A 25,228-nucleotide genomic window follows, 5' to 3' on the forward strand; every position below is an offset into this window, starting at 1 on the left:
AGCATGCATACTGCCAGTGACACCGTCCCGTCCTCCCCCACACATCCATATGACACACCCAGCGATACCCTCATCCCCCACCACACACCCAGTGTCATCCCCATCCCCTCACCACACACCGAAGGATATTCCACTGTGCCCCAGGTTGCTAGGGAGATGATACCCCAGGGACAACAATATCTGCAACCCTCAGGGACATTCTCCTCCATTCCTCTGAATAATACTTCCCCAGTGAAACCTCCTATACCTCCATTGTGGTCTAATTATGGATAGAGTATTCCCCACTCCTCCTCCTTTCTGCTGTGCAGGCTAAGCCTGAACCTTTGCAGCCACCTCTCATATCTACAACCTGCTCCAACCTCTCACCAATCTCATTTTCTGTCTCAGCTCTGTCTGCCTGAAAGGAGGCAACTCATACTGAACACCAATCCAGACCTGGGCATAGCACATCTGCACATAGCACTGTGATGTTATTGCCATCAAATTGGCTGTCATGAATCAGGCCCCCGCAGTGGCAAGTGCGTTTGGAATGTTATTCCCCTAGAGGCCTGGGAGAAACCAAAGGGAAGGAAAGCACGTTTTAAAAAAGTACCGTAGGCATGCCAGCACATAGATACTCTATGGTGGTGGGTGCTAGAGGTGGGTGGGACTGGTAGGTTTCCTTGACCCAAAAGCCATGGACAATGTGTATTTTGAACTGTGTTTTAAGAAGTAAAGGGAACAGCATTAGAATTAATGGAGGAAACTATGGGCTGGTCTGCACTTAAAGTTTAGGTTGATCTAGCTATGTCACTCAGGGGTATGAAAAATCCCCACCCCTGAGCGCCGTAGCTATACCAACCTAATCCCCGTATAGATGCAGCTGGGTCAACAGAAGAATGCGGCCTAGCTATTTTCACTTGGGGAGATGGCGTGGGTCACATCTACACTGCAGAGTTATCCTGGCATAGCTACAGTGCCATAATGATGCTGGTGTAGTCCCGGTAGTGTATACATACCCTAAACAAATGAAAACGTACGCTGAATATCAGGAAACATTCTTTAACAGGTAGTGGAATAGTTTCCTAATAGAAGTGGTGGAAACCTCATTGCTTGGGTCATTTATAACTAGATCAGACAATGCCCTGGAGAATAGAGTATATGGAGTGGTCCTGCTTTGGCTCCCACAGTCAGACTTCCTACTGCTTGGCATATATAGCTTCCACTGAAGTTGAATGGCATTTCCTGCATGAACATGAAGGCTAATTGATTCTTTGTGAAATCTATATAGTATGAGCCGTGTGACCAGTAGTCTCTATGTTACACATGTTTCGGAAGCATTCAATTCACTATATATACTTTACAAATAGTGGACAGAATACAAGCCCAATATGTTCCAAACTCAAGCAGCCCCCAACCTATGAGGGCAATTTCCTTCACTCTGGTCCCACAAAACCTTGCTGTCAACTCACTGTTCATTTCTGTACATCACTGTCACTAGAAATACTAAATACTGAAGCTGAAGTGTTGAAACCTGTATATTTGGAAGTATTGAGGCATCAGAGTATAAAGGGCTTATAGCAATCACAATGCATCAGTGCTTTGATTACTCTAATCTAGACAATTCTGGAAGGACCCACCACTTGCAGGATACATATTCATAAATGCTTTGGTTTTGCCTGTGAGGCGGACAGTTTGTTAGTTTTCCATTACCTGAATCCCTAGCCCCGCACAGGTGCTTGCTGCAGGGGATGAGAGAAGAGGGTTGCTTTCCCCTAAAGCATTAGAGATAGAATTGTTTTTCCTAAAGTGTTTCCTTGCCATGTGTTTAATACATTTCCTTCTTCACCTCAGGTTTCCAAGGGGAGGATCTTCTGGTCCATTCCAATGTGTTCTGATCCAGCTTCGTGGAGGCTGACATGGGAACTCCTATGGACATGGTGCCTAGCAGTGCATCTCGGCATGCCGAGCCTTCGGTAAATTTCCAATACTCTTTATTTTGCCCAGGGAGAAAATCTCTCTGTTGGATGCCAGGACGGCTAATCAATGTAATGATGGGGCACTACAGGCCTGTATGTACTATGGTAGGGGCTGTGATGGCCTCAGATACTTTCAGCATCAGATTCACTTGCATTCATTTCCCCTTTTTATGAAAGTTCCAAGAGTACCTCTGACTTTGTTTTGTTTAATTTTATTAAGTATGGAGGGAATGTGATCTAGCAGTTAGAGCGAGGGCACTAGAAGTCAGGAGATTTGGGTTCTCTTTCTGTTTCAGCTACTGACTCATTGTGTACAGTTCTGGTCACCCATAGTAGAGAAAGATTAATTTAAACTGGAACAGGTGAAGAGAAAGGCTACTACTATGATCAAGGGAATGGAGGACCTGTCTTACGACAGGAAACTGAAAGAACTTGACTTGTTTAGCTTAGCAAAAATAAGGCTGAGAGGGGATATAATTGCTCTCTATAAATGCATTATGGGGGTAAATACCAGGGGAGGGTGAGGAGCTATTTATGCTAAGGGACAATGTTGGCAAACAAAAAATGGCTATAAATTGGCCAAATTCAGGATGGAAATTGGAAGAAGGTTTCTAACCCTCAGAGGGGTGAAGTTCTGAACGGTCTCCCAATAGGAGTTGTGTGGGCAAGCAACTAAATTAGTTTTAAGAGAGAGCTGGACAAATGTAAGAGTACGATTGTATGATGGAGTTGCTTATGATGGTAAGGGGTGGGGCTCAGTAGCCCTGGGGCTCATTTCTGGTTTATGTCTTATGTTCCTAAAAGCTCATGCTTCAGAGTTTCAGCCAGCCACCTGCAGGGGTCAGGAAATAATTTTTTTCATCAGTGTAGTCTGTGTTTTTTTAATTTCCTTTTTCTGAAACGTCAAGGATGGCCATTGCTGGAGATGGCATATTGGGCAGGGAGGGCCAGGGATCTGAGGTGGCATCAAGTATTATCTCACTGGTGCACCTTGGTCCTTCCAGTGATACTTTTCTACCTCCCAAGGGTAGACATGAGGCATAATTAATTAATGTTTGTTAAGTGCTTTGAAATCTTTGTTTGCAATATAGTTGTAGCCGTATTGTTCCCAGGATATTAGAGAGAGGAGGTGGGTGAGGTAATATGTTTTATTGGACCAACTTGGTGAAAGAGACAAGCTTGTGAGTTACACAGAGCAGAAGAAGAGCTCTGTGCAGTTTGAAAACTTGTTGCTTTCATCATCATCAGTTGGTCCAATAAAGCACTGGTTTTCAACGCTGGTCGGCCGCTTGTTCAGGGAAAGCCCCTGGCGGGCCGGGCTGGTTTGTTTACCTGCCGCATCTGCAGGTTCGGCCGATCATGGCTCCCACTGACTGCAGTTCACTGCTCAAGGCCAATGGGGGCTGTGGGAAGGGCGGCCAGCACATCCTTTGGCCAGTGCCACCTCCCGCAGCCCCCATTGGCCTGGAACGGCAAACTGCAGACAGTGGGAGCCACGATTGTCTGAACCTGCGGACACAACAGGTAAACAAACCAGCCCGGCCTGCCAGGGGCTTTCCCTGAACAAGCAGTGGACTGCGGACCGGCTTTGCGAACCACTGCAATAAAGGCTGTTACTTCACCTACCTTGTCTCTCTTTGAAATTTTTGGATAGGCAGGGCAAGGGAAGGGCAAAGTGTTTGCAATTATTATTATTATTGTTATTACATTTTAATTGTTAAATTATCATAATCACATCTCAAATAGAGGAAATACAGAAGCAAGACAATGGGATTTAACAATTGTATTTTCATGCTTGTGACAGTGGGTATGGGAGCGCAAGGGTTATATTGGAACTGGCCACCAGAGGTCACTGTAACCAACAAATCTCTTACGTTCCACATGTCTGCCCTGAAGGTCGTTCGAGAGACAAGGTGGGTGAGGTAATATCTTTAATTGGACCAACTTCTTTTAGTGAAAGAGACAAGCTTTCCAGCTACACATATCTCTTCTTCAGGTCTGGGAAAGGTACTCACAGTGTCACAGCTAAATACAAAGTGGCACAGGTTGTTTACCATAAGTAGTTGGCATGTATTCTAAGGGATCATGACAAAAAAGGGGGCTAGGTGTGTTACATATTTTTTTTATAGGTTTGTACTGCACCCAGACCATTGTGCTAGGTGCAGTGCAAACCTATATGAAGATGCAGTTCTTACCCCCAAGAGGTTTACAGTCTGAAAGGACAGTGACCCACGAGGTGTGGGATCAGGAAGATACAATCACAGATATGGTATTTTTAATATGGACTTATATCTGCCCTGTTTAAATTATCATTGTAAACAGATGAAGGGCCAACTATCCTCCACTGCGTCTCAATTCAGCCATCATAATTTGGTTGCTTTTTTCTTTCTGGTATTCAGATTGTCACAACTGGGTCGTTTTGGGGTCAAAGTCCCAGTGAAGAAGGAAGTGTTTGACACCAAAACCAGTTGACAGAACGGAAGCCACAGATGGCTCCATCTCTGATTCCCGATAACCATAATGCGAACAGCCTGCACTTTGGTCTATCAGTTTTCTAGACTGGATGGGGCTGTCTTATTGCTCTTCTAGACGCTCCCTCCTCCCTGCACATCTGGTAACAGGCAGAAGATCTATAATCTTCATGATCTTTTCAAGCCAATATACCGTTTTACAGGTTGATCCAACAAGGTAGACAGATAAGAGCTCATCGCCCAGATGGTCTGTAGTATCTGGAAGCGTATTGATTGAGCTCAGGGCCAGCCCAGTCTCTCCACGCTTCTCCCAAAGAGTATCTGAACAGGATCTTCTGTCTTGTTCAGGGATGGCCACATAATGAGAGGACTAAAAGGGATCTCTTCAATATTATGGGTGACACCTCTGGGTTCAGGTTCCCTGGATCATGCCAGGAAAATGCCAAATTTAGGCTTACACATTCCTAGTAGGCGTGGAGAGGTGTCTGTGTGGGGGGAGAGTAGGAGAGATGCTTCTCAGGCTTAATAGTTACTTGGTTTAGTAACATGCAGTGTTTTGCTGGTTTAACAAAATGCCATTTCTCCAGACTGCACTGGACTCTGCTCCTGCAAGACACAGCCACCCCATGAATATCAAGGCTTCTCCCTCCAATTCAGTGATTCTGCCACAAGACTTTCCAAAGGAAGTACAGGGACTCTGCTGTTGGTCACTATGTGAAAACAGCTGCTCAATTCATGAGGCTCTCAACTGTGTGTAACATCCAATCTGTTAACCGTGTCAGCAATCACTATTTGCAGTGAACTGGGTGTGCCTTGTGTAGTGCAGTGTGCTGTGCATGGTGTTCCATGAATGGCGTGATGTGCCCCGTCAGTGTTGGTACTCACTCCAGGGTGCCCTGGAAGGTGTACTATGTACAGTATACTGTATGTATTGGGCCAGGCTAGTGATTATCCCTTATTGCAGGCCCCGATTGTTACATTTTTCCAGGTGTTGGCGCCATACAGAGCCCACACTAAAACCTAGGATTGTTGTTTATACTCTCGATTTTGGTATAATCACACCTACTTCTGGAGAAAGTGAATCTGCATCCCAGACAAGCTGGAATAGTCTCTCCCATGATCTCATTTATGGCTTCTGTAGCTGAATGAAAGGTTAGAAACTGTCTGCAATAACTTAACAGCAGAGTTAACTCCCTAAAGCAGCTGGCAGCATCTCAATTTGTTGCCAAAATGTTTTCCAGTCTCTGGACTCTGAGGTGAAAGCACTAATAAAGGTGCTTCATCATTACCTAATATTAATAGAGCAAGCCACCCACTAAATTCTCCTTGCGACCAAGAAAAATGGAAAATTCTTCTCAGTGAATTTGGTTTGGCATTATTTGAACAATATATTTTACAGATTAAATACTGTTGGATGCCCCACATTTCCAAGCTGTTCAAGAAGATCATCTCTCTATGTTTTGTCATTTAAAAAAAAAATCCGGAGTTGGGGGCTGCCTGCCTTCCCTGTGGCTGAAAAATATCTCTTGACTGTAGGGATTATGAGCAGATCATATTTAATCTGCTATAAAACTCATAAACCAAATTGTAAAAAAATCAAAGACCACTTGAGGCATCTGTTACCTTTCTATGCAGATGAATGTTTTGCACTTGCATGCATTTGATTTTGCTTAACTACATTTCTGTCTCATTTTTTATGCCTTAAACTCCATTAATGCAGAGAGATGACCATAATATCCTCACTTGTTAATGCTCAGATATCTGCTACAAATATGTTTTTACTATATAGCACTTTCTGCATTAAAAAGTAGATCATAAATGTGGCCTGGTTTTGTGATTAATAGCTGAGGGTTTGATTATAATGTCTTTTGCAAAAGCTGAGAACATTTCTGTCCCAGGAGGACCTTTTATCTAGTTTTTGCTTGAAAACCTAAAGGCACAATCTATTTTATTTATTAAAAATTGTGATTGAATCTTAACTGCATTCACTGTGCTGGCCATTTTGTGTTCCAAAAGCAGGACAAGTCCAAGGATTCATGAGGGACGGGCTTGAGTGCAGATAAGCAATGTTGCCAGCCCTCATGATTTTATTGTGAGTCACACAATAGTTGACATTTACCTTTAAACCCCAGCCCTTGCAATCATGTGGTTACACAAGAATCTCAGCTTTTATTAAATAGTTGAAAATAATGTAAGTTTTGAGCCATTGTGGTTGGAAAAAAGCTTGAAAACGTTGATAAGCTAGGAAAGTACAATTTAGATGGGGCTACTATAAGGTGGGTGCATAACTGGCTGGATAACCGTACTCAGAGAGTAGTTGTTAATGGCTCCCAATCCTGCTGGAAAGGTATAACAAGTGGGGTTCCACAGGGTTCTGTTTTGGGACCGGTTCTGTTCAATATCTTCATCAACGATTTAGATGTTGGCATAGAAAGTACGCTTATTAAGTTTGCGGACGATACCAAACTGGGAGGGATTGCAACTGCTTTGGAGGACAGGGTGAAAATTCAAAATGATCTGGACAAGTTGGAGAAATGGTCTGAGGTAAACAGGATGAAGTTCAATAAAGATAAATGCAAAGTGCTCCACTTAGGAAGGAATAATCAGTTTCACACATACAGAATGGGAAGAGACTGTCTAGGAAGGAGTATGGCAGAAAGAGATCTAGGGGTCATAGTGGACCACAAGCTTAATATGAGTCAACAGTGTGATACTGTTGCAAAAAAAGCAAACGTGATTCTGGGATGCATTAACAGGTGTGTTGTAAACAAGACACGAGAAGTCATTCTTCCGCTTTACTCTGCGCTGGTTAGGCCTCAACTGGAGTATTGTGTCCAGTTCTGGGCACTGCATTTCAAGAAAGATGTGGAGAAATTGGAGAGGGTCCAGAGAAGAGCAACAAGAATGATTAAAGGTCTTGAGAACATGACCTATGAAGGAAGGCTGAAGGAATTGGGTTTGTTTAGTTTGGAAAAGAGAAGACTGAGAGGGGACATGATAGCTGTTTTCAGGTATCTAAAAGGGTGTCATCAGGAGGAGGGAGAAAACTTGTTCACCTTAGCCTCCAATGATAGAACAAGAAGCAATGGGCTTAAACTGCAGCAAGGGAGATTTAGGTTGGACATTAGGAAAAAGTTCCTAACTGTCAGGGTAGTTAAACACTGGAATAGATTGCCTAGGGAAGTTGTGGAATCTCCATCTCTGGAGATATTTAAGAGTAGGTTAGATAAATGTCTATCAGGGATGGTCTAGACAGTATTTGGTCCTGCCATGAGGGCAGGGGACTGGACTCGATGACCTCTCGAGGTCTCTTCCAGTCCTAGAGTCTATGAGTCTATAACCGGAAGGCAAATAAAAAGAACCTAACATGTATTATTATTATTTTTTTAAATCATATGATTGTTAAGCCACTCTCGTGATTTTTGGGGCCCAACTCATTTTTTAAAGCTTGGGGTTGGCAATGTTGGTGGATGACCTATAGCCTGAGTTTCTGAATTTTTGCAGGCAATAATGCATACTCTTTGGTCCCATGATTTTGTTCCACCCAGTTGTATTAAAGAGAACACTAGCAAAACATAATACTGTATATCTGTGCATTGATAACTGCTCCAAAGCCTTCTGCTTTTTTATATTTGGGCAGGAAACAATAGTGTGTTTTAAATATATCATCTTGCTCAGAAATGCACGGCCAAAACCACATGATGAAATCCTAAGGAGCAGCTTGAGTTTCACTGGTGATTTCTGCATATCTTTGCAGAAAGAGCCTGGATCTGCTAATCTTCTGGCCACACTGCAAGACTCCTCATTTTTTTTCCTGGGTATTTGACGAGGTGGGCTGAAGTTTGATAAGTTGCTCACTAATCATTCGCCAAGCCTGCAATGCTTGTCAGACATTGGGTGAAAGTAGAAAGGCCAGACTTTGCTGGAGCAACCCATTGTTTTATGGACCTAGCTAGAGATACATCTAGGTGGCATTCGCTCAGGAGGCTACATCCTTTTTGGGATGTGCCCCTTGACAATGGTGATGGGTTGAAGTCTGATGGATCAGCTAGAGTTGCGCTGTAATTTTTTTCTGCAGAATTCTTTGTGTTAAATTGTTTGTTGGAAGTTGCTTCCCTTTTACCTCTTTACTTTATCCCACAGCACGTAGAGCCCTGCTTCGGTGCTGTATAAATATAACTAATTATCGAAGGGCCTGGTTGCAGCTTCCTGCCGCGGTACTGGAGCTGGGTTTGCTAAGCGCTCTGCTTTTTCTCCATGGCTTCACAGCAACAATGAAAGTTACAGCTAGCAGTGGTTCCAGCCTTTCCTCTAACTTTTCTTTCTTAAGTAAGCCAGGAATCTGCTATCTGCTAACCTCTACCCTGCACGCTCTCCCCACCCCCACACAGCACAAGGCGTGCTGTGTTTGGTAGGTTTGAAAGTCTCTTGTACCAGCAGGCGCTGTGTGAGACCCAGGGCCGCTGGCTGGAAATAGGTTTCAGATGTTCATCCCCTGGTTCCTGGGCCTGCATCCTGTGAGCTGAGTCGTTTCTATAGGAACCGTGTGACATCTTGCCTGCTACTCCCTCAGTGGCTCCCTCACGAGCATGCTCAGTACAGCCTTGACTTTGGCTCAAGTATCCTGTTTGCAGTACCGGGCTGCACATATGAGACTATGAATAAGGTCCCCGATGAGCTCCAACTCTTTGTCTTTGAAAGGAGGAGGAGGAGGAGAAGGAGGTCGTGCCCTGAGCTGGAGGATCTGCACTGTGTGCTCTGAGAACGTGGCTCGTGAAGAATGCTTGCCTGTTTGGCCAGGGGGAATTTACTGGATATTCCGCAAGAGGGCTTCTCAGAGGTAAATGCATGTCCCAGGTCTCATACAGACCCTTACAGTGCAATGCAGCTTTCTGTTACATAGCATCTCTCATAAAGCTGTGTCCCTCCCAGTGCTTCACAGAACTAAATGAGAAACTGGGAGAGAGAAATTATCTTGGAAAGGGAGAAAGAGATTCTTGGTGATAGAAGGGCATACTGGGCAGCCCAGCTGGCATTCTGCAAATGTGCAGTAGTTTAGAAGAGTTTGTGGGTCATTAACTGCTAGTAGTTTCTATGCAAAATGCTGCAGAAGCATTTTGGGATCAAAACGTAATATAAAGTGCAGCGAGGTCAAGAGGCTGCTCCTCTTGTGTTCTGTAGATCTCTGTATTTGAATTGCTGTTTGAAAAGGCTGTAAGTCTGTTTTAAGGGCTTGCAGAATTATTGAGAGTGAGTGGCATGTTGTGGTCTGTGTGGTTCATTTTTCATCCTGATTTGTAGGTTAAATAGCCAGGGATTGAAACTCAGCTTGGATGGGAGGAAACTATCATTTTTAAAGTGTGTCTAAGTTCCTTGTTTTGATCGCAGGGAGCCGGGTGAGTTTTGAATCACTGGGTGAGACCTGCCAAGAAGTCACTGAGATACAACTCCTGAGACTACCTCGAGAAGTGGATAGTTTCATACCTCCCCCTTCAGGATCCACAGAAAGTTAGTTTAAATGAACTTTGTCTAGTTGCCATTTGCCTTTGTGTGGCCCCAGTAAAAAATGCCAGGGCAGCCCCTGCTGGGCTGGTTCTGTGGGCAAAGTGTTCTGCACCCTGTACACCACAACAAGGAGGCGTTTCCTGTCTGTAAGATGAGAAGGAAGGAGAATAGGGAGTTGTGCTGGAATTAAGGATTTCCTTCTCTTTCCTTCCTCACACGGAAGTGATGGAATCTTGTTATATTTTATTCCTTCCTAGATAGTATGGCTTGTTTTGTTTGTAGTTAGTGCTTCTTCATCCACTCCAAGCCCCATCATCACATGACTTTTCTTTGTCACCGTCCTCAGCCACAAACACAGGTCCCTTCTGGGCTTGGTAGGCCAGACAGAAAACGGGGGGACAAGAAGGGTCTGAGACATCAGCTTCATGGCAGGCCACATTTATCTCTTTTAATACTCTACTAATTTTGAAATCCCTCCTGCTTAACAGTATAAATATTCTTCCCCCTCCTCAATACAGCATCCTTGTACCAGGCCCTCTTGCCTGACTTGTACCAAAAAGTCCATCCCTATATCAAACACATGCAGTTTTAGGATAATCCACCGGTGAGTGTGTGTTATCTCTACTGTGCCCATTACAAAGGATGTCAGTCTGTTATAGCTCTGAGCTAGAGAGCCGGGTTCTTTAGCTTAAGCTGTAAGAAACTCCTGCTTTGAGCCCTGTTCAGTTCCTGGTATCAGCCAAAATGGTGGCCATGAAACAAGCGTTCTCCATGTGGGAGCAGAAATCAGACTTTGCAATGTCTGCTCCCACATTCCACCCAAACTGTCTGGTGTCATCCAAGGGCTGTCCTGGTAGCCATGAGGGAAAAAACAGAAACCCTTTCCTCTCCCAGTTTAACAGTAGCAACTCGAATATTCCCACTTTGGTCTAGCCGTGGGGCAGAGAAACAAGACTGGGATTCCCCCTTAAATCTCCTGCATGGCAGCTGAGTGCATGAGGTTAGCCCATGCACTCCAAGTTAAAACTAAAGGCAAGTTAGTAAAGTGGGACAGTATCATTAAGCCCATTTTACAGTATGTAGTTGAATAGCTGAGAATGGAACTAAAAGTCCCCATTCCTTATCCTCTTCTCTGACACACTCCCTCCACAGTACTTCCTTATGCCTTAAAAGGGTTATTTATAGACCTCCCACAGCTTTGAAACAGTGTCCCCCAATGTCTGTGCAGCCCTTATGTGTAGGCAAAAACCGTGGTGACGGATGCCAACCCAGCATGCTGATGTCAGGAGCGCGGAGAGTGAGAAACTTCTCAGCATTGGGGTGGAGTATAAAACCAGGTCCAAGCTAAAAAGTTTTGGACCTGATTTCACACAATAGGCCAGTTGTGGTACTGAAGGAGCCACCATACCTGCTTAACTGCTGTTGTGCCCCTTGTAGCGGATCTCTCCCGGGAACCGGTGGCTGTTCCTGGAATTATGTACCTTGCAGAATGTGGGCTCCATTTCCAAACCTGTCCATGGAAGATAAACACGCACATACAGTATGCACAAACACACAACTCATTAGTATGCATACAAATACACGCACAGGGCTCAGATGCACCCCCTGTACAGTCAGTCCTTCAGAGCAGGTGTGGTTCCAGCTTAAGCAGGAATCAATTTGCACATGGGAATTTGCATGTAGCCTGTAAACTGAGTTGGGTAGGTTCCTTTGTTTCTTTCCCTCCCTATCCATCCTGCTGGCTAAGGATCAGGCTCATTAACCCAGGAGAAGGGATTGAAATGTGCCATTATTGCCCCTTCTGCAGCTGGTGCCTGTTCTGCTTCACAGATCACCTGTCAGAAGGTGCTGTCTTAGTGGCTAACGTAATCCCTGATTGCTGAGGGGACCTTCAAACTGCAATTCAGGGTTGTTTTCCTTCCCTTTCAAAGTCCCTAGGTCAAAAGAGGCCGCAAGTATGTCATCTGGACACATCTGAAGCAGAGTGAGTTTTGTTTAATGTTGAAATGCAGAAAGCTCTCCCATGGGCATCATACAACTCCTGTTCCTTTTTCATTAATGGAATATTCTGCTGTGAAGGTGCTTCCCTGCTGTTTGTAAAGGCAGCTTTTGCTGCTTTGAGGCTGTTAAATAATTCAGACCCGCAGCTGGACGGCAGCACGGGAATGCATGGTGGCTGTAAGTGGCAGGTTATAACAGAGTACCCTAGAGGACAGGATCTACTTTGTGATGATACAATCTATGTGGTCTCAACTCAGCACCTCTCTCACTGAGGAAATGCAGCTTATTTAGGACACGAGCACAGACTTCTGTCAGTTGTTTCAGACTGATGGGGAATTCAGAGCTTCAGTAAACATGTCAGAAAAGGCCCTGACAGCTACAGACAGTTAACGCTCCTGAAGTTCAACAATTATTCCCCTATCCGTACTTTCCTTTGGCAGTAGGAGGATCATTTCCTTTGACAGACTCATGGTTGAGCAATGTGTTGCCTAAAGTGGCTGTTTGCTCCTTCCAGGCTTATGTTTGAGGAACACGCATGATCTTTGCGTAGGGCTGGCTCCTCCTTGGAGGATGAAACATTGAGGACTCTTTCAGGACCCCTATGTGAATCTTGTCTGAATCAGAGTGCCACTGCCTGACAGCAGCAAAGAGTCTCAGAATTGCCACTTAGTTGTGGGAAATAATAATAGTCCCAGCGCTGCAGGGTTTTAGCTGAGTGATTGCTGTGATGGGAACTTTTATGCATGTAAAGTCTGTCTTATTGCATTAACAGGGTTTGTTATATCTATTTTTATACATAGGTTCTTAAATAGTACCCATCTCCGTGAGATCCAAGTGCCAGTGAAAGAGCCTATTTTTTTTAAGTTAGAGTAATTCTCTAGCATTGAAGAGTCTCTCTCCAATGTGGTTCTCTCAGCTCTTCTGTTCCTCTTGGTCCATGATAGATCTCTCTCTCTCAACTGTTGAGATCTTAGCAGAAAAAAATTCTGCCTTAGGTATCCCTTTGTAATGAATACTGTTTATGGCTAATAAGATTCACCATGGAGAGCTGTTTTTTACTTTTTCCTGTCTCCCTGCCTGTAGTAGCTCAGATTATTAGGGTCACTCCTATCCCTGTATACTTGCTATAGGACCATGACACTTGATATGCAGTGGCTCAGCTGAGGCTGGATTCCAATGACTAGGCTATATGTGACTCCTTAGAGGCTTTGATATTTTCCACATAATGGGATTGGGCTTGATTCTGGTCTCACACCAGTTTTACTCTAGCATAACTCCATGGACTTTGGAATTCCTGTTTTACACTGTTGTAAGTAAGTGGAGAATCAGGTTCAAGATGCTTAAGGGTTGTTCAGATCAAGAAAGGCAGGGAGATGAAAGAACTGCTAATGCCACATGGCCCTGCCAGGTTGCCCATCTGCTCTGTGAGATGCCAGGCAGCTGCTGCTTGGTAATTCTGCTGTACCACAAGTACCAAGGATCAGAAAACACAGCCGGGGTTTACCAGACGTTGATTTACACTGAGAGATTCTTTTGTTCCTACAAGGTACTGTGATCCCTCAGGGCTTGGCCAAGTAGGGTTTCTTATCACTTTGACAGAAGAAGCCCCTGTGCCTGGCCAGCAGCAGGGCTATTAACAGAGGAAAGATGCCTTGTGGTTAAGGTACAGGATTAGGAGTCAAGCAGTTAGGGTTCTTTTCCCAGCTCTGACAGACTCACTCAATGACCTTGGGCTAGATTATGCATTGATTCCTCGGCAGCAGCTTTGCCATCCTTTTGCAGGATTTATTAATAATAATATCAACAGTTAAGTAGTTATTGTTATTTCCATAGACCTTAAAGTGCTTTACGGAGAAAGGTAAAAATTGTTATCCCCCTTTACAAACAGGAAACTGAGGCAGAAAGAGGAGAAGTCAGTTGCCCAAGTTTACAGTGAGTCTCTGGCTAGGAATACAATCTAGGTCTTCTGACTCCCAGTCCAGTGTCCTGTATACTAGATCATGCTGCTTCCCTAGCTATTTCCTCTCCTTGGAGGGTACATGTTTTTGTCTTGACATAGCATCACCAACAGCACTCTTCAGCCACATTGTGCCCAGCCTTTTCCCAAGGACACAAGGTTCCTGACTCTCTTTCTCCTACATTGTATGCAGAGCTGGCCACTGTCTAACCCTGAATATAAAGGGCCAATGTTCCTTTTCTTCCTTGAAGTGTTGGATAATATTTCAAACAGATTTGATCTGACAGACTTTAAACTAAGTCTTTGGTATGTTTGAATTGGTGCAGTGGAACCACTTGAGATTCTGGGTGAAAGAAGCATCTACGTATTCCAAGATACTAGCAACAACCATTCAATGATCTCTGACTGTTAAGGGCAAAGCCTATTACATGCGGGCTTGAATAGAAACATTATGTTTATTTAAAGAAAAAAGGCTTTGAAAAACCAGCCTGGAGAGGAGGCGGTGGCACAAAAACACTTTCTGCAAGGTGCCAGAAACTATTCTTGAGGCAACAGCTTGGGAAGGGAATGACGTGTTGTGTGGGGAGTTCAGCAGTCAATTTAAAATGAAAAAACTCTGGCATCTTGTCTTTTAGTGACTTTCCTTCTTGTTGGACTTCAGAGGTAATTATATCCTGCAGAAGTGCTGAGACGTGTTTAACCAGATGGATGCCAACTGTAGATTTCAGGCATAGCATCAATGCACAGAGTTGCCTGTCTAGGATGTAGTCAGCACTTGCAGGGCCTTTAGAAACAGTTTGAGGGGCTAAAGGTACGTGCATAGGAAAATAGCATAATCACAGGGTCTGCCCATCGTGTTATGGAAGTGACATGCAAAGTTCCCAGTTGGGGAAAGCAGGATCAGGTGCCACTTACAAAAACACCCCACCGCAGGCAGGAACAGAGTGAGAATTCTGGTATCACAGTTACCATATGTGTCGGTACGGTCTTTTACCAGATGTTCGTGAGGCAACCATTTGGGCAGAGCCAAAGGAAGATAGAGGTTACTTACATTGAAGGAAACAAAGGAATTCACAGGGACATTTCTCCCACATGTGTCCTGCAAAAGTTTAAATACCTGTTAGTCTATAGTGATAACAATGATTGATACTCAGATGTTTGTTACAGATCATTCTTCTCTGCGGTCTCCTCACTTAAGTGTGGTTTCATCGGAGGAGATTTAAGGGGAGTTGTTATTACATTGCAGCAAACTAACTGAAATGAAGTTGTGGTCAGTAGAGTGTGAGTGGTGGTGCTGGCTTCTGTGTCAAGTGTGATTTAAAGAAACTGTAGTAAAAGTGGTCAAGGAGTTAAATGGGTTACAGTGAGTATTATGGATGGGAGCCATGCTCCACTCCTTCCTTACTTCTTAGTTGCTTAGTGCCTGTTTCACCACACTCTGTTATGTAGTTGAATAAAGCAGCTTGTTCCCAGCCAGCAGTACTGTAAGTAGAGTTTGTTTCTTGTGCACTTAGCAGTCCCTTTACAAATAATAAATAGAAATATACGTTTTTATTTATCTATAGCACCTTTTCCAAATGGATCCCAAAGTGCATCACTGATTGTACAAAATATCTATATACATATGCACATGCAAGAATTACTCCACCCAGCACTGAAATGTAATAATCTCTAGGATGGAACAGGACAGCTATTTAGAACATGGCTGTACAAGAGTTTAGGATAGGAAGTAAAGAATTAAAATGGGGGGGGAGGTAAAGGGAGGCAGAATATGAATACTTGAGGTAGAAATTGTTCAGGACACGGCAATTTTCCAATTCTTGCAAAAAATGGGTTGTAATAAATGATGACAAATGTTCAAGATCTCAGTTTTATATCTCAGGGAAAAGATGGCACATCCAGCAGCATATCTAATGACAGTTTTAAGTATTAGCTCCCAGTCTCCTAAAGAATCAGAACTGAGGTAGGTAGCTGAGGTTTTGGGCGAGGCCCAATTTCATTTGATGCACAGTGGTGCCAAAGTGGTTAAATTGTGAATTTGACAGCCCCCTCTCCTGGCTGTGAGCCACTTCATCTCTGCTTGGAAACAGACTAAAATATAAGGGAAATGTTCCAGCTATTTTTAAACGTACAGAACCTGTTGCTAAGCACTAGCGCTGTGTGCTCTCAGCTCAAGGTGTCATTATCCCTATAGCAGCAACAGCCCAGAGTGCAGGGAACATGTTGAGGAGAGGGGCTGAAATGGATTCATTCTCAGATTTATTGGCCTCATCACACTGCTCCTGATTCTCTCTTTCTCATCTCCTGGCCTAAATGTACAAGAGTGTGTGTGTGTGTTTGTGTGTGTGTAAGTAATAGGTTGTGGTGTGGCCTGCCTAACCATTGTGTACAGTACAGCAGCCTCAGGACTCTAACTTACTCTTGAGTGCCCATTCCCCGAGAGGGTACTGCATTTCAGTCACCCTGCACCTCCTTTCTCTGGGAGGCCCCTGCCCTGAGGCTTGTGTGGGGAAGGTTGGTGTAGAGCTCTTCTACAGGCTCTGTGCCAAGTGGGGCCCCTTACACATATAAGGGGGGTAATTCCGTGGAGGTCAGTTCCACGGCTGTACAGCCCTTTATGCTTCTAGAGTGGTGTAAAGGGGCCACACAGCTGAGCCAAGAATTTAGCCCACAACGTTTGGGGTTTCACACTGTACTCAGGTCCAGATTAAAGAATTTTGGCACCCTGTGCACTATGGAAATTGGGGGCTTCCCCTCCTTTCTTAAAGCACCCCTCCCTTATGTATCCCATCCCAGAATGCCACATTTTCACCACCCCATACACAGACCCTCAAATGCCTTGTCCCTCCCACTCTATACACAGACCCCCCAATGCCCATCCCAGATATACCTCAACAACCCTCTCCAAGCCCTCACCTATCCTGATATTCTAGTAGTCCTGACATGCATCCCATTCATTGCAGCCCCACTGTCCACAGACCTCAGTGTCCTGGACCCCAACAACCCCCATTCATCCACAGCCCCTCTACTCTCCACCCTCACTCGCATAGCTCGCCAGCAATTCACTTCCAGCTCCTTACCCACTGCCCCTGGGATCTTCCTGGGCACTCACCAGCATCCCCCTGGCTCAGCGCTCTGCTTCTGTCCTGGTTTAGGATACCCTCCTGTTCCTGGCCACCCTGCTCTGCTCACTTCCCCTGCACGACCTGTACTCATATAGCCCCATCAAGATGGAAGGGCAGCTGGGCCAAATTTGTGTGAGTAGCTGCACCACTCAGTTTTGTTTTTGTTTTTGTTTCTGGGTGGTCAGGCGGCCCCCTGAGATAGGGGCCCTGTGCATGTGCACCGAGTGCTCATTGATTAATCTGGGCCTGACTTTATCATAACAAAAATAGGGTCTGTAATTCCCAATTACTCTTCTTTAGCTCTAGAAATGGTATTTCTGAAAATAACATATTTGAAAATTTACCAACAGTTTCAGACTCGCTGGCTGCGTGGGCTGTACCCAGCACTGCTAAGTCCTGAGTCTGCATGGACAGAAGAGAGAGTGTAGAGTTTGCAGTATCACTAAAAGTCAGTGTGGTCATAAACAGCTCTTGAGTGACAGAAGTTGTTAAAATTACATTTCAGGCATGATTTTCTGATCAAAACCCGAGAGACTCCAAATGGTTAATTCTCAGAGCTCTGGGGGCTGAATGAAGAGGATTATTAGCCGGTGCCTTTGGGTATTATATGCTGCCACACGAGGGTTGGACCTGGAATGGGCAACAACTCTGTTGTTATCACATTGGCCCTGCCCCTTCTGTTGGCTGGAGTCTGATTTTCTTGTGGGAAATACGGGGATACCCCCGTTGGAAACTCAAGATTCCCATTATTAAGAGAGACCTTGGTTGTGACTGAAAGAAAGGGGGAAATGGGGAAATCTCAGAGAGAAATTGTCATAGACAAATGCTATGCTGGGTGGTTGGGAACTCTGGAAATTCTTGCTCTTGTCCTCTTTTGGCTAATGTGTGAAATGCACTTTTAGCCAATCACCTCGTCCTTCACATACCTCTTGGAGCTTGAGTTGGCATTTGAAGCTCTGCCAACAAGCTGCTCCCTCGTAGACCAAACAATTTTCACAGGGCAGTAACTTAGTCCCCTCCCTGGGGCAAATGACAGCCTAGCTGGGATTCCGATGGTGGCTGTCATTCCCACCCAACCATTACCGCCAGCACTTGAGCAAGTGATTTCAGAAGTAAAGATTTCAGCTCCTCTGTTCTTGGAGCCAGACATACTGTTCTGCCAAACTAGGAGTTTTTAATGGAGGGTTAGAGATGTTACTGTGTGAGATCTGTATTTAGAAAGGTAAGTTTAGACAGCTGAGTTTAGAACTCTGCTTAGTCAATTACACACATCCTGACCACACAGAGCTGACTGGAATATCCCTTCAACATTTTCAGAGACCTGGTCAATGGCTTTCTACAGCATTGAGCACAGCCAGTCCAAAGTCTTTGGGCTAAATTCTGCTGTTGGTCATGGCCACACACCCCCAATAATTTCAGAGGGGCTACATGGTATAAAGGAGGGCAGAAGTGGACCCAGTGCTTCAATTTTTTTTAAAATCCAGCTAATTAAACTGGGGACCATTGTTTGAGATTAGTTTACTGATCTGAAGCAACAATTTAGCTGAAGACCGTAAAAACTAGAAGGCAGGCATGAAAATCCTGTTGAGTATGCCCTGTGTTCAGTGTTCAAGCATAAAAAGGGAAGGAGCCAAGGCTAGGTCAACATTCAGGCTTTATTCCTTCCTTCGCATGTATTGTTTTCTCTCATCAAGTCTTTCCTGAAAGTAGAGTTCTGTAAGTTCATAGATAGACTCGTTCTATAGCATTCCCTATTGGGAAGCTATTATCATCACACTCTGGAAATAGTGTGGTATATGGGGTTGGCCAAGTCGCTTCTCCCAGTGGTTTGAACCTTTTGGGTCTTCAAAACTGGGCTAGAAATCACATGGAGAACAGTTTTTCCAGTCCTGGCTAGAATTCCAGCAGAACCGCCGTAGGATATTTCTCTCCATATCTCAGCAGGTCCGTGAAAAGCACTTCTCCAAACACTCCAGAATTTTAAAATGCTCATGTTCAATTCCAAATATGGGTGAAGGTTCAGGTAGTTCTTTTTTATTCTGATCTGATTCACCACCTCCCTGGATGCTATGTCAGGAATTTTGATGCACCGTTGTCTTTTACAGCTCATGTACTATCTCTGCCTCCTTGTCTGTGCAAAATTGCACTGCTGCCTCCTTTCCAGACAGTGCAGCCATGACTGAGGAATTCTGAGTGCTTGGGACAGGCCTCATACTGAATAAGGAAGAATTTACACTGGCCCAAATGTTGTTCTGAAAGAAATTGAATGTCAGGCTTTGAAATGAACGTTTTATGAATGAGCAGCCTTGGCTGTAACGTAACCCGACATAGACATTCTGGACTCACTCAGGCCCACAGTCCTGAGTTTCATTACATGGAGGCCAGATCCTGGCTGCTCCTGTGTATTTGGCAGCCTGAATCAGACCCAGGCATCTCTTTCCTGGATGAATCATTTTATGCTGGTCTGGAGGGTAACATCGTTCTATTTGTTTATGGGGTTTTATTCTCTGCTTCTACAAAGACCTAATCAAAACAAAACCAACAGAAACTCAAAGTGGAAGAACATGGGAGATTACAGAGATCATCTAATTAAGATAATGTCAGAGAGTTTAGAAACCATGCAAGGCCTTAAACACATTACGTCCTGATGCAATTAGGCTGGTCTTTGAGCTTCATTGCTGCAGACACTTGGCTCAGTGCTCTGAACATCCAGGATACTGAATGCCTTTAATACTGAAACCAGCCCCACAGCATGAGGGCAGTGGGCACAGAAAGCTTCTTACTGATCTCACTAGACTTGTTCTGTGAGCAGTGTTCAAAAGATGTAATGGAAAAGCAGAGGAAAGACTGCGAGACCTGTTACCATCCTAGATTGAACCCCCAATCCAGCCATGGGGAAAGATTCAGACTCTTGAGACCTTTTCTATCACCAGATAAATTTGGAAATAAGGGAGAGGTGCCTCTTCCCTGAAGCAGTTGAAGATGGCAGTGAGAGTCCATGGGGAAGAGGTAGCAAGAAGTTCAGAACCCAAGAAAAGTCAGGGATCTGTTATTTCAACTATGCTGCCTTCTGAAAGCAGAAGAAGCTGGATGAACTTCAAAACAAGCAGCCCCCAAACCTCTGAGAGAGTTTTGAAAGTTTCAGGGCAGTTATCCCCACACTGTCCCATGCAAGTGGGACTCTAAAAAGGGGTAAAATAAAGGGCAGACTAGTACACGAAGGCACAGTAACCTGCCTTTAAAACATGATGTTTTGTTTACTGCCAGGCAGACATGACTGACTCCCCACTGATACTGTGCTAGAAAGGAGAGTGAATCGAGCCCTAAGTGGCAGATGGTAAGTTACACCGGGCTGATGAGAATGCCTAGAGTTTATTCTGGTTTTCTAAGCAGGAAGTTTTGAAGATCATAGCATCATGTCTGATTGCAGCAAAGGTGGTAAGAGTTTGGGAAAGGGGGGTGCTAAGCACCATTGCAAGGTGCTCCGTGATAACATTCAAAGTATCACAATGCCGGCTATTCGTCGTTTGTCACACTGTGGTGGTGTAAAGCGTTTTTCCGGATTGATTTATGAAGAAACCCAAGGAGTGCTGAAAGTGTTTTTAGAGAACATCATCCGTGATGCTGTCACTTACACTGAACATGCCAAGTGAAAGACTGTGACTGTCATGGACATAGTCTATACTCTGAAGCGCCAGGATCACACTCTCGACAGATTCGGGGGCTAAGTTTCCATCTTGCTTTAAAGTTGAAACATCCTCAAAAACGCAACTAAGGCTCATGTGAGATGTCACACTTGAAGTGCTAGTTATTTCTCTTCTCTCTCTTCTGGGGAAAGGGGGAAACCAGCCAGTTAAGTGCCAGATACACTACAAGCTAATTCACTACAAGCCCTATATAACTTATGTACTTCATTTTGACACAGAGATGGGAGAAGCAGAAGGGGAATATTAATGCTGCTGATGCTGTTATGCTTTCCTTCTTTCCACCTGCAGGCTGACTATGGTGACATTGGGAAGAGATGGTGGTGGGTGGACTGCAGGCCGAGAGCTCCTGGCTTCTCTTGCCCTCACTGTCTCTCTGGTCCGTGTGTAGAGGGAAAGCTGTGAGCTGCTGCTCTAACACTGATCTCCATATTATCTGCAGTCTTTTAGTACAGAATTACATATTAACTTTTACTATAACAACTCCAGTAGTACTTTCCCCTTCTATGACACCCTCCTTTCCAGGATGTCGACACATTTTAGCGTGGTGGGGATTAATATCCCTCTTTTACAGACAGGGAAAACAAAATGGACAGAGAGTAAGTGACATGCGCAAAGTCACACATCATTTCCGTAACAAGGAATAGAATCCAGGAGTCTTGACTCCACAAGTTGACACACTCATATATATCTAAACTGTGTTATGTAAATATTAACAAATGATGGGGCATGTGGTTTTTGAGAGAGCCACTTGCTCATCAAGTTTGAAGTCCAGAAAGGAAGTAAACAACACATCTGTTGTGAGTTCTCCCTGACATGCCTTAGCTATTCCTACCAATCTCTTGTAACTTATCTACTCTTTACCTTCCTCTCCATATTTGTCACTGGTGACAAACAGTATCATCCGGATAACATCTGTTACTTCTTGCAAGCTCTTCCCCTGCACATCTAGCCGATATCCAAATCTTGCTGCTTCCTTGATAATATGTCCATGATCCAGCTCTTTCTCTTTATCTAGACAGCTGAAACGCTTGTCCAAGTCCTCTTCATCTCCCACCTTGGTTACTGTTACCTTCTGTCTCCTGCTTCCTTAGCACACACACTATCCTCCATCCCCACAGTCTACTGAGAGTGAAGATACAAATATCATTTTCCTTGCTTGTCTCTCTGATCTTGTCACTCCTCTCTTTGAATCCTTCTTGGATCTCCTCCTGCTTCACTGCATCAAGTTCACATTTCTGGTCCTCACTTTCAAGATCCTTCCCAGCTCTACTCCTTCTTGCTTGTTTGCCTGTGAGTTCTACCATGTCAACCCTGCTATCTCCGCTCTGCCAGCAGTGCCAGCCTCATCTACTTCTTTATCAGCTTCTCATAAAACAGTCTCTGCACCTTCATCCACACTGCTACTTATACACGGAAGACCCTCTCTGAACCAGTCTGTAAGGCTGCTCTACTGTCAGCTCTCTCCTCAAGACATACTTCTGCTGTGACTTTCCCAAAATATATCAGCCAGTTACTGACAGCTTGAGGGGCAGAGGGGGATAGTTGACCCTTACTTCATCTATTTATAATGAAAAAAGCAAATATGCATACAATTATATATATCCTATTGCATTCCTCTCCCCTCACCCTTTGTATGTCACTTGTCTCCTTAAATTATAAATGATATTGTCTTCCTGTGTGTTTGTACAGTGCCTAGCACAATGGGGCCCCAATCTTGACTGCACTCTCCAGACTCTACTGCAACATAAGTATTAGGTAATACTAATTAACCGTTAAGTGCCTCCAGTGCCTGAGAAGAGGCGCTCACCCTAAAGGGGTGTTTTTTGCACTGAAAAATTGTTATAGCTCCCTGTTACTGGAAGCAAAATAGTTCCTGGGGTGAGTAGTCCTGAGCCCTGCAAAAGCTGTCCCAATATCAGTTGGGTGTGAGCCACTTCCTCAGTCTTGGGTACTTTGTAATTAAAATAGCAAAAATGCACACCTAGAAATATTGTACAGTTATGATCCTGCCCCTATCAGTGCTGTGCTTAGTGGAGAACTTTGAGAGTTCCAAGCTGTGATTCACCCGCAGAAGGAGCTACATGTGTCCACAACAGCAGATGGCCCCAGGGTCCATTCCTTCAAACTCTGGCCCTGCCCTGAAAGATCTTTTAGGGACATCCATAGTGATCTGAATATAAGAGAAAAAAGCTGCCTGGGAGCGTCAGCAATCTTGGCCCCAGGCAGCTCCAGGTAAGGCAGTTACTTTCCCATTCACAGAGCTCAGGTAAAGCAGGCCCCCTTTTGGAACATAAAGCTGTGTTAATTTAAATAGGATTAATCTTAATCCCTCTGCAATCCTAATAATCTGTGCTCTGTATAGTAAATCTTTGGGCTGAGGATGATATGTTATTCCTAAAAGAAATTCTCACTTCTGAGAGAAATTCAGATTGAGGTGTGGGACCAGAACCTATTCCTGCCCCACAGAGCCCAGGATATGGCTGGACCAAAACTCAGATTAAACAGACTGTTAGTGACAGAGGTTGGGTACGCTATTGAGCAGTACACCTCTACCCGGATATAACGCGACCTGATATAACACGAATTCGGATGTAACGCGGTAAAGCAGTGCTTTGTGGGGGGGGAGTTGCACACTCCGGTGGATCAAAGCAAATTCGATATAACACGGTTTCACCTATAACGCGGTAAGGTTTTTTGTCTCCTGAGTACAGAGTTATATCGGGGTAGCAGTGTAACTAGTTCAAGGGTGAGTTCTTCAGGAAAACAAGGAGGCTGGGGTGGCTAGATCAATAGCTGTTACCTCTCAGAACAGTGTGGGATGCAGCCATGAGCCAGACCTGATTATAAGACAGCAAGGGGAAGCTCCAGGGATTTGTTAAATCTTGTGCTGTTTGGAAGCATCTGTAGTTGGCAGGAGCCAGCAAGGTACAGAGCCAGTGTAATAGACCCTGTGGGAGCTTCCTCTTCCACTCAAAGAGCAAAGGTTCAACATTAGAATAGGTTAGGGTCTGAGCAGCTGTCAGGGCTATGGACCTGAGCGGGCAGGGAAGCATATGGGTTTCCCCAGTCCAGGCCTGAGCCCTTCTTTCTACCTTCTCTACCAGACCTGGAGCTTCTTTCCGTGTCCGTGGCCTGGGCTCCTCTCTCTGTCTGTTCTGCTCCCATGCTTAGGACACCTTGTTATTATTTACTTGTATTGAAGTAGCACATACAGGGCCCTGGTCAGGATCAGGCCCCCATTGTGATAGGTACTGCACAAATACAGAGTAAAAGATGATCCCTGTCCCAGAATTTTTACTGTCTAATAAAGACAAGACACCACAAGTGGATGTAACAAACAATCACAAAGTATGGGGAAAGCGGGATGAGGGAAAAGATAATGACTGCTCTATTCTTTCCATCTTCTCTCTCTCTCCCCCACCAGGCATGGCTGTCTTTTGCTGCATCAATCACTCCTCTTTCAGGCTCATCAGTTCTTCTCACTCAGATTTGTGGTCTGTCAGAAAGTGAAGTCTAGGAGGAGTGGGGTGGAAAGATGGTTTAATACTACCTTGTGCTGCCTGGATTCTGAGCTGCTTTGGGGGCCAGTGGGGCCCCATTGTAAATTCGAGCAGCCCCAGAGGCAGCACAGAATGCTTTGACCACTCCCCATCTCATGCCCAACATGCCCCCATACTGGGACTGCAGGAGGACACTGTGGAGTAGAATGTACGTTGGTCCTACACTGCTCCTGCACTTTGAGAATTCCTCTGGGCTACTGTGGCTCCTTCATGCCACCAGAACAATTTAAAGAAGTTGTATTTAGGTTCAAAATCTTGTCCAGTGTCAGCAGCGTAAGTGCCTGAGAAATGCTGGTCAGGGACTGACAACCAGTGTGGAAGAGACAGCAGCTCTTGAGTAATGGAAGAAGGGAGGGTAAGAGAGGGGAGCCCTGGATGCTGTTCAGCAAGCAAAAGACTGAAGCAGAAGAGAGAACACCCTGACTCGGGTGATATTAATTTAAAGAAGCTAAATGTAACACGAGTAATTTTGACAGCATTGGCTTAATGAGGCTGCTAGACCCTGATGCCCACTATGCTAGTGAGGTCTGTTGAGTGATTGTGATTCTCCAGAGTAAAAGAATAGTGGGTAATTTTTAGACCTTAAATAGAGGAGAACTCATGATTAGCACTATGGAAAAATATTCCCTAGGGAGAGAGAGAGGCTGGGAAAAGGGACAGACTACAGATTCCAGCTTCCCTTTTTTATTGCCCATGGCTGGATCCAGACTTCAAATATTGTTACTAATCTTGGCTAATTATCCAAAGATGAAACTTTTCAGTGTCTTTTGCAGGAATTTCCATACAGACCGAAAACAAGTAGGGGAAAATGTGGACTGGAAGAAGGAACAAGGAAATATGACTAGTTACATTCCCAGATAGGTTGAATTCTATAAATAATCAGAAGGAGGAAGTATTACATCTGTGGGAAGAATTATAAAGCACACATTGTCTTTCCAATGAGT

General features: G+C 44.5%; 1 protein-coding gene across 4 annotated transcripts in view; it reads left to right on the forward strand.

Annotated features, from left to right (window-relative positions):
* DIXDC1 (DIX domain containing 1) overlaps positions 1-25,228 on the forward strand; it is a 72,142-nt gene that overhangs the window by 6,654 nt on the left and 40,260 nt on the right. The window contains exons 2-3 of one of the 4 annotated variants that reach the window (XM_050922031.1): positions 1,834-1,955; positions 9,131-9,269. In XM_050922031.1, the coding sequence (XP_050777988.1) occupies positions 9,210-9,269 (60 nt within the window). In that variant the 5' untranslated portion in view covers positions 1,834-1,955; positions 9,131-9,209. Of the gene's footprint in view, positions 1-1,833; positions 1,956-9,051; positions 9,270-9,818; positions 9,938-25,228 lie in introns of those variants that run through there. The other 3 variants (XM_050922032.1, XM_050922030.1, XM_050922033.1) reach the window with 3 other exon arrangements.

The sequence above is a fragment of the Gopherus flavomarginatus genome, chromosome 13 (assembly GCF_025201925.1).
Source record: "Gopherus flavomarginatus isolate rGopFla2 chromosome 13, rGopFla2.mat.asm, whole genome shotgun sequence".
Classification (NCBI taxonomy): Eukaryota; Metazoa; Chordata; order Testudines; family Testudinidae; genus Gopherus; species Gopherus flavomarginatus.